Consider the following 10,000-nt stretch of genomic DNA (forward strand, 5'->3'; position numbering starts at 1 on the left):
AGACCTGTATCAAGTCACCTCTGAGTCTACGCTTTTTTAGGGAAAACAGATTCATGTGCTTAAGTCGATTTTCGTATGATTTATTTTTGATATTTGGAATCAGTTTTGTGGCTCGCCGTTGTACTTTTTCCAGTCTGTCAATGTCTTTAATGAGATTCGGTGACCATACGGAAACAGCATATTCCAAATGTGGACGAACTAACGATTTATATAGCTTGTTAATGAGTGATGGACTTTTGAAATCAAAAGATCGCGCAATCAATCCCAGAATCTTATTTGCTTTCTCAGAGGCTGAAATACACTGCTTGGATGATTTGAGGTCGTTACTGATAATTACGCCGAGATCTTTTTCATTATCCACTTTTGTTAACGAATTTCCAAATAACTTGTAATCGTACTTGCTGTTATTTTTACCTATGTGCATTACCTTGCATTTACTTGTGTTATATTTCATTAGCCACTTTTCAGACCATTGCTGTAATTTATCTAAATCTTCTTGAATATCTAATTGGTTTGAGTGATCATTTGCCACTCCGCACAGTTTTGTATCATCAGCAAATTTGGAAACAGTAGATTTTAGTCCATGGTCTATATCATTTATATATACTATGAATAGAAGTGGCCCAAGAACGGAACCCTGAGGAACTCCACTTGCAACACTTTTCCATCCAGAAGTTTTTCCATTTAAAACAACTCTCTGTTTTCGACCTTTCAACCAATTACTAGTCCAACCTAATAGGCTACCACTTATTCCATGCAAAGCGTAGAAAGAATGTGTGAAAGAATGTGTGAAGAAAGATTAGTATAAGAGGTGTGGAAGGGAGAGTTGGAGGGAGTGAACATGAGGGGGCGACCAAGGATGAGATGAATGGATAGGGTAAAAGGGGCTTTGGGGAAGAAGGGAATGTCTGTTGAGGGAAGAAGGGAGAATACAGAAGATAGGGGTGAGTGGAGAATGGTTGTGTATGGATGATGTTGTGATGTATGGAAGGGAGTGGGTGGGGGATGGGAGTGAGGGAGTATGTGTGAATGATATTTTGACGCAGCCCGAAGGGATTTCTCCCCGTCTTTTCTTTTTCTGCACGAGGGGACGGAGAAGTGGGGTCGCCGATTAAATGAAATGGCCTTGCTGTGGATGTACAGTGTCTTACTGTATTGTTTCTGACCAGGACAGTGGGCGAGATGCAGGGATGACCTGTCATCCAGGAGGACCCAAGAAAAGAGGGAGGGAGGGGTGGTGAATAGGAGTGGAGTGGTTGGGGATGAAACGGATGGGAGTGGATTTATGCCTTTGGCTTTGGCTACCTCACTTATAAAGGGGAAAACTCCGTTGGTGTATATCTATATAGATATATATATTTATATATATATATATATGAGTGGATGGGTGGTGAGATAAACACAGGGAACCGTTTAGGGATTTATTCTGACGTTTCGTCCTTACCAGGACTTCTTCAGAGTACATGCACATTCAAATCATTCACCTAAATACCCGCCGAATCTATCCGCGTTCCACCATGATCGACCTGACCTCTCGTCCTCCTACGCTCTGCCTCGTGAAGTACCAAGCGGCTCGCCGTCTTTGTTAATTTAATAAACCCATCGCGGTGGTTGTTGTTCGGATGGGAAGCGATGTAAGCTGCTTCAGTTATTTTCCTTCTTTTCTTAGGAAGTCCTTTCTGCAGCACCTCTACTTTGTTCCAGTCTGGTAAGTGGCCGTGAGTATCTACATGAACCACTAGCGAGTTTGATACTCGGTGTGCCTTGATGTCATTCCTGTGCTCAATTGTCCGTTTCTTAATACCTCGGCTGGTTTCCCCGTAGTAGCTCACAGGACAGTTTCCACACGGTATCTTGTAGACGACACTGTTTTCTTCCCCGTTGGCAACGGGAAGAAAACAGTGTCGTCTACAAGATACCGTGTGGAAACTGTCCTGTGAGCTACTACGGGGAAACCAGCCGAGGTATTAAGAAACGGACAATTGAGCACAGGAATGACATCAAGGCACACCGAGTATCAAACTCGCTAGTGGTTCATGTAGATACTCACGGCCACTTACCAGACTGGAACAAAGTAGAGGTGCTGCAGAAAGGACTTCCTAAGAAAAGAAGGAAAATAACTGAAGCAGCTTACATCGCTTCCCATCCGAACAACAACCACCGCGATGGGTTTATTAAATTAACAAAGACGGCGAGCCGCTTGGTACTTCGCGAGGCAGAGCGTAGGAGGACGAGAGGTCAGGTCGATCATGGTGGAACGCGGATAGATTCGGCGGGTATTTAGGGGGTGAATGATTTGAATGTGCATGTACTCTGAAGAAGTCCTGGTAAGGACGAAACGTCAGAATAAATCCCTAAACGGTTCCCTGTGTTTATCTCACCACCCATCCACTCATATATATATATATATATATATATATATATATATATATATATATATATATATATTTATATATTATATATATCCATATACAAACACACACATATATAACATATAGAAATATATATTATATATATATATATATACATATGTATATACGTACATGTATGTATATGTATGAATGTACACACACACACATATATATATATATATATATGTATATATATATATATATATATATATATATTTGTCTATCTTAAAATACTGAAACATCGTCAAAGATCGACAATAAATCTTAAATGGTGAAAAAATATTTAACGAGATGAACACAAGAACACAGAACAGACCATATTGATGTACAGTCTTTGAACAGCCACAGGGCATTCCTTCAACTGAATGAAATCGCATGTTAATAGTTATAAAACGACTGAGGTCCTTTCACACAAGCGGTTTCAATTACAATGTACGTCATTGGAGGCGTTCACACACAACCACACATTTTTTTGATTATGCGGTACCGCCGCGGTTTCCGCGCGGTTCAAACCGCTATTGTGAACAGGGGTTTAAACTCGTAGTGACCGATGAAGGGTGAAATGAAATCTTGCGTCAGTGAAAGGTTGATAAGAAGAAACAATTCTTTTGATATGATATCTATTGGCACATTGATATTCCGTAAGGCATGCGATTAAATGCCTTTCAGAATGCAATGTGTCACAGGTTGATAATAATTCCATGTCATAATATCATAATTCTTTTTTTATCTGTTTTGTCTAAGTTTTTTTATTTATCTACTTATTTCTTATTGTTTTGTAATAACGATACCACCTGAACCTAACCCAAAATAATATTCACACACACACACACACACACACACACACACACACACACACACACACACACACACACATACATATATACATACATACATATCTATACATAGCTATATCTATTCCTACACTCCATACTATCATTCTGCTGAAGAGGACCACAGATAGTGGTCGAAATATACAGATTTTTCTGTCCATCTTATCTCATTCTACGACAGTGGGTTAATAATTCTCATTTTTCAAATGCACCACTACATTATAACTTCCTAATATATATATATATATGTATATATATATATTTATATATATATATATATATATATATATATATATATGTATATATATGTATATATATATACATATACATATATATATATATATATATACATATATAATATATATATATATATGTATATATGTTTATATATATATACATATATATACATATATATATATATATAATGTTCTTTTAATCCGACCTCCTCGTTATGGACTAAGAGGTCTATCGGCTTGTTTTGTCACTGCCTCTCATTACGACGTCACCTGTCACACCGAGTGAGACGGAAATGAACGCGGCCCGTCACGGCTCTTCCCACCCCGTCGTCTGGCAAGGCACGGGTGTGAATTCTTTGGTTATGCAAGCTCCTTTCCGTCTTTGACTCACGGGAGTTCGAAGAGTAAAGGTCGACTCCCGCTGTGCCGATTGTGAGTTCGAGTAGAAACGACTTCGGTTACAATCTCCTTCTTTTTCAAATATCCAAATGTCAAGTTACCTTTGTGTCGTATACTGAGAAACTGAATGACGCAGTGTTGAAATGTTCTCAGGGAACCCTAGAATACTGTAACCAAATTTTTCTTCAATCAATTCAAACTCACAACCGTTGACGGTAATCTGCCCAGTGTGAAGCAACCGCCCCTTTGGTAACCGGTGGTCCTTTACCTTAAGAATATAAGAATGGAGGAGACTGCAAGAGACCATAAGGCCTACACCAGGCACTTCCACGTCCCTTACCACCTACCATCCCTATCCAAAAAGTTATCTAATCTTCTTTTAAAACAACTAATCGTTCCAGCGCTCATTACATGGTTACTAAGTCCATTTCATTCTTTAACCACTCTGATGGTAAACCAGTTCATGTCTACTTCCTTCTTAAACCTATATTTGTCCAATTCAAACCCATTACTACGGGTCCTGCCCTACAGATGACCTTTCCTCCATCACCCTTGTTAAAGCCCTTGACCCATTTCAATACCTCTATTAGATCACCCCGCACTCTTCGCGTGAAACCGGTGTCACGCTGCCTGTCGTCGCCAGTTGATTTTATTGAGCTAATTGAATTTCCTCACTCTCTGAGGCAAAGGTCGAGGGGATGGCGGTTCGAACCCTGCCACCGGCGAAGTTGAGGCAAGGGTATGGTTAATTAAATTCAAGTTACAAAGTCCTCTGTAAGGGGCACTGGCCTAGCCTCCCAAGAGGTGGGGGGGGGGTTTGTGACGTTAAACCATATCATCATCATTTGAGCTTGCCCCTAATCTACCCGCATCCAGCGTCGCAGCATAGTGTGGCATCAATATAGGTTAAGATGCCTCAGTCTATCTTGGCGTCAGACTATTCTATTCATCTCCGTGTCACCCCTCCCTCGCCCTTCCCCCCCTCCATCACCTCTCCAGGTGGCGAAGGTGCTAAATTGGTGATAATCTTCTCTGACACCTCGTGAGATAAGGTCGTTAGGCTTAGTTCTGAGATACTATATCTGCTTAATCTTTTATCGTCTTTTTATGATGCCGGCCCTCACCTTACAGCGTGCTGGTGGCGTAATCGGAAGTATACTGGGCTCGCATTAGCTTAGTTGTGGGTTCGAGTCCCGCACTTATTTCTAATTCCCAGCAGTGAATATTACCTGCCCCAATACTCCAAACGCATAGTGCTCAGAATAAAAATATTAATGTCACATTCTGTATACACTATGAATACAATTGAAATATATATATATATATATATATATATATAAATATATTATATATATATATATATATATATATATATATATATATATATATATGTATATATCACTTGGACAAAATGTAGTGGCACATTTGTAAATTATGATCACGTAGAACCCACAGTCAGAATAAAAGAAAACTTAGAAGAAAGTATAACTTCTATATTTCGGCTAATAGCTATAACCCACTCCACTTTCCTGAAGAGGGCTATAGCTATTAGCCGAAATACAGGAGTTATACTTTCTTCTAGGTTTTCTTTTATTCCGACTGTGGGTTCTTCGTGATTATATATATATATATATATATATATATATATATATATATATATATATATATATATATATAATATAATTACATATATATATATATATATATATATAAATATATGTATATATATATACATATATATATTATATACATATATACATATATATATATATATATATATATATATATATATGTATATATATAAAGTCACTATACAGGGTTCTATGCCTGTATATAAAAATCCGAAATGTAACTGTAAAGAGGCCCATACACTGACAGGCCAAACTGAGTGTTTATGGGGTGGGGGGAGCTATACACACTCAGTTTGGCCTGCACAGTCCTGATATCACCCGGCGGCCGGACAGGCAGTCTGCCAGTGTATGGGTCGCTTTACATCATATTATATTTCATATAAGAAATAATAGTCTGTAGACAGTAATGCCGTAAAGGCACAGCCCGAGGAAAAAAGAAGAAAAAAGAAGGAGTATATATATATATATATATATATATATATATATATATATATATATATATATATATATATATATATATATATATATATATTTCCCCGCTGAGTTGACTGTTACCTTTCCTCTCTTCCTACAGTTGTAAGACGCAATGAGGGCTCCCTTCAGCCCTCCCCTGTTCCTCCTTTTCGCCATCGTCTCTGTCGCCAGAGCGGACTACCGACACTACGACTACACGAACTTCGACGAGATCGTCAACCCGGAGGGGAGTGACTTCGAGGTCCTCCGCTACGAGGACATCGACCCCGCCTACAGGGTGGCGGTGCCCCCGGGGGGCCCCGGGAGCGGCGGAGTCTTCATGCTCGGCCTCAGGGCCTACACCTGCTCCTCCAAGATCGAGGTTGAGGTTAAGGATAATGTCACACTCAACTTCGCCTATTGGTGCGATCCGAAGGGCTCTGAGCTCAAGGTCTTGGTGAACTGGCAGGAGGAGGATGTCTGTAAGGGGATTGGGGGAGGGCGCTCCAGGTGGTACAGGGAGGAGGAGGAGGAGGAGGAGGAAGAGGAAGAGGCTGGAAGAGCCCGGGTCTGGAAGCTTCTGACTGACAAAGGCTCATGGATGGAAGTGACGCGGTCCTTCACGAACACTCTAAGTGATGTAAGTCTTTCCGGGAGGCTCCACGTTTGCAGTAAATCTTCATTTATTCATTTCTCTATTTACTATATATTACGCATCTTTGTATCTGATACTTGCTTGTTTGTATATTTACTGTTTTAGGTATCATTCATTTATGTATTTATCTATATATCTATTCATTTCAATTATTTTATTATCTGGCCTTGTCATAGACCAACAATTCCATTCTTCTAGTGGTACATCTCTGGAAAAAAAAATATTTATAATTTTCTTCTTCCTCTTGTTTATACATTTTCTCCCTTGCAGCCGATGCAAGTCTCGTTCTGTATGACCGGAAAGGGAGAACAGAGAGCTGTCGGCCTCGAGTATCTGACCATATTCTCAGACGAATCAACGCCCCCTCCGACGACCACAACCACAACGACCCCATTCACAACTACAACACCATCCACAACCACAACACAATCAACAACCACAACGAAACCGACCACAACACAATCCACAACCACAACAACACCACTATCAACAACAACAACAACAACACCATCCACAACCACAACAACACCATCAACAACAACAACAACAACAACACCATCCACAACCACAACAACACCATCAACAACAACAACAACAACACCATCTACAACCACAACGAGCATAGTGCCATTCGTGACGTCCACTGTTTCATCCACGCCCTCCTCCTCCTCCTCCTCCTCCTCCTCCTCCTCCTCCTCCTCCTCCTCCTCCTCCTCCTCTTCTCCTGCTCCTCCTCCTCCTTCTGCCTGCGGCGAAGAGGTCTGTATCGGCACGCTGACTCGAGGGCAGCTCCTGGTGGTTCTTCTGAGCAGTGGAGTCCTCCTCCTCCTGCTGACCCTTGGCCTCACCGTCTTCTGCTACCGCGTCTGGAGAGGACCTCGAGTCTACGTCAAGGTGAGTAGATGCAATGGAGGAAACTAGCGAGGGCGAATAGATACACACACGCATATATATACATACATACTCACACATATGTATACAGACGCGCACAAACACACACACAAACAGAGCTCTGGTGGGCAGAGTTGTGTGTGTGTGTGTGTGTGTGTGTGTGTTGCTAGGTCACAGCGTTACCCATAGATCGGGGTGCAGATGAGCTCCAAGCTCTCATCCAGGAAGGTAACAGCTATCGGTCACATATTCAGGACGTGATTCAGGAACATGATGAAAATCTCTCTCTCTCTCTCTCTCTCTCTCTCACACACACACACACACACACACACACACACACACACACACACACACACACACACACACACACACACACATACAAAGAGAGGGAGGGAGGGAGAGAGAGAAAGTTAATGCGGTTTATATAAACATTACAGTGACCTCTGAAATGAATCGGTTGGGGCGTGGGAGGTTATGAGAAATAATTAAATCTTACATCAATGGACTTATAGAGGACGTATACTGTACACACACACATTATATATATATATATACATACATATATATATATATATATATATATATATATATATATATATATATACATATAAATATATGACACACAGGAAACCCACAGTCGGAGAAAATAAACTTCGAATAACAAACACACACACACACACACACACACACACACACACGCACACACACACACACGCACACACACATACACACACGTATATATATATATATATATATATATATATATATATATATATATATATATATATATACATATATATGTACACATTATATTATATATATATATATACATATATATATGTATATATGTATATACATATATATGTAAACATTTTATATATATTATTTATATATATGTATATACATATATATGTACACATTATTTATATATATATATATATATATACATATATATATATATACACATATTTATGTATATATATACATATATATAAACACATATATGTATATATATATATATACATGTATATGAATACATATACATATATACATATACATATAAATGTATATATATATATATATATATATATATATATATATATATATATATATATATATATATATATATATATATATATATGAGAGGTTAGATAAAGTACCTGACTGCGATCTGATTTTCAGAGGGGATGAAGAAAGTAGTCTATCTAATATCTGCATTAGTAAAGAAGTAGTCAAGCAGATTGACAGACTTAAAGCTACAAAATCTCCGGGTCCAGACGAAATTTTTCCAAGAATGCTTAAGGAGTGTAAATTTGAAATCTGCGACCAGTTAACTGAAATATTCAATAAATCGGTAAACACTGGTTTTGTTCCAACTGCTTGGAGGCAGGCAAACGTTGTTCCTGTTTTTAAGAAGAGAGATAGATCGTCTATATGCAATTACAGGCCAATCAGTTTGACATCGGTTATAGGAAAAATGCTTGAACCAATAATAGTAAATAGGCTTAAAGAACACATCGAAGGGCATAATTTAATTCGTGATTCACAGCATGGTTTGTCCAAGGGTAAGTCATGTGTGACTAATCTTCTATCCTTTTACACTAAGGTATATAAGGCGTCAGATAACAATGAAAATTACGATGTTATTTACCTTGACTTTAGCAAAGCGTTCGACAAGGTGCCACACCAGAGACTACTGAATAAAATCAAAGCCCATGGAGTAGGAGGAGAAGTGTTAGAATGGATTAGAGCTTGGATTAGTAACAGAAAACAGCGGGTCACCATAAATGGAGTAAAATCTAGGTGGGGCAATGTTACTAGCGGGGTCCCCCAGGGCTCTGTTTTGGGTCCCTCATTGTTCATTATGTACATAAACGACTTAGACGATGGGATAAATAATTATGTTAGTAAGTTTGCGGACGACACTAAAATAGGACGCCTAATTAGGTCAGGAGACGACGCCCAGATTCTGCAGGATGATCTTAATAAATTGTTAACAGGGTCGGTGAAATGGCAAATGAACTTTAATATCTCTAAGTGTAGTGTGTTAAACGAAGGCTACACAACCCCGAAAATAGATACAACTTAGATAACACGTTTTTAGAAAAATCTGAGTGCGAGAGGGACTTGGGAGTTCTGGTGAGTCCGAACCTTAAAATCAGGAAGCAGTGCATTTGCGCCAGAAATAAAGCTAACAGTTCATTAGGCTTCATTACTAGGACGGTAACGAATAGAAGTGCAGAGGTAATTATTAAACTCTATCTAGCGATAGTTAGACTCATCCTTGACTATGCGGTACAGTTTTGGTCTCCGTCCTACAAAATTGACATAATTTACTAGAATCAGTACAGAGAAGAATGACCAAAATGATACATGGACTTGGAAATTTGCCTTACAAAGAGAGCCCTAGGCACCTAAACGTACACTCTCTGGAAAGACGCAGAGTGCGGGGTGATCTAATAGAACTGTTCAAGTGGATCAAAGGCTACAA

General features: G+C 39.2%; 1 protein-coding gene across 1 annotated transcript in view; it reads left to right on the forward strand.

Moving 5' to 3' along the window:
* LOC143038251 (uncharacterized) overlaps positions 1-10,000 on the forward strand; it is a 62,099-nt gene that overhangs the window by 6,883 nt on the left and 45,216 nt on the right. The window contains exons 2-3 of the mRNA XM_076207265.1: positions 6,085-6,603; positions 6,889-7,512. Coding sequence (XP_076063380.1) covers positions 6,097-6,603; positions 6,889-7,512 — 1,131 coding nt within the window. The 5' untranslated portion in view covers positions 6,085-6,096. The remainder of the gene's footprint in view (positions 1-6,084; positions 6,604-6,888; positions 7,513-10,000) is intronic.

This window comes from Oratosquilla oratoria, chromosome 24 (genome assembly GCF_046742065.1).
Source record: "Oratosquilla oratoria isolate Oo_2021 chromosome 24, ASM4674206v1, whole genome shotgun sequence".
Lineage (NCBI taxonomy): Eukaryota > Metazoa > Arthropoda > Malacostraca > Stomatopoda > Squillidae > Oratosquilla > Oratosquilla oratoria.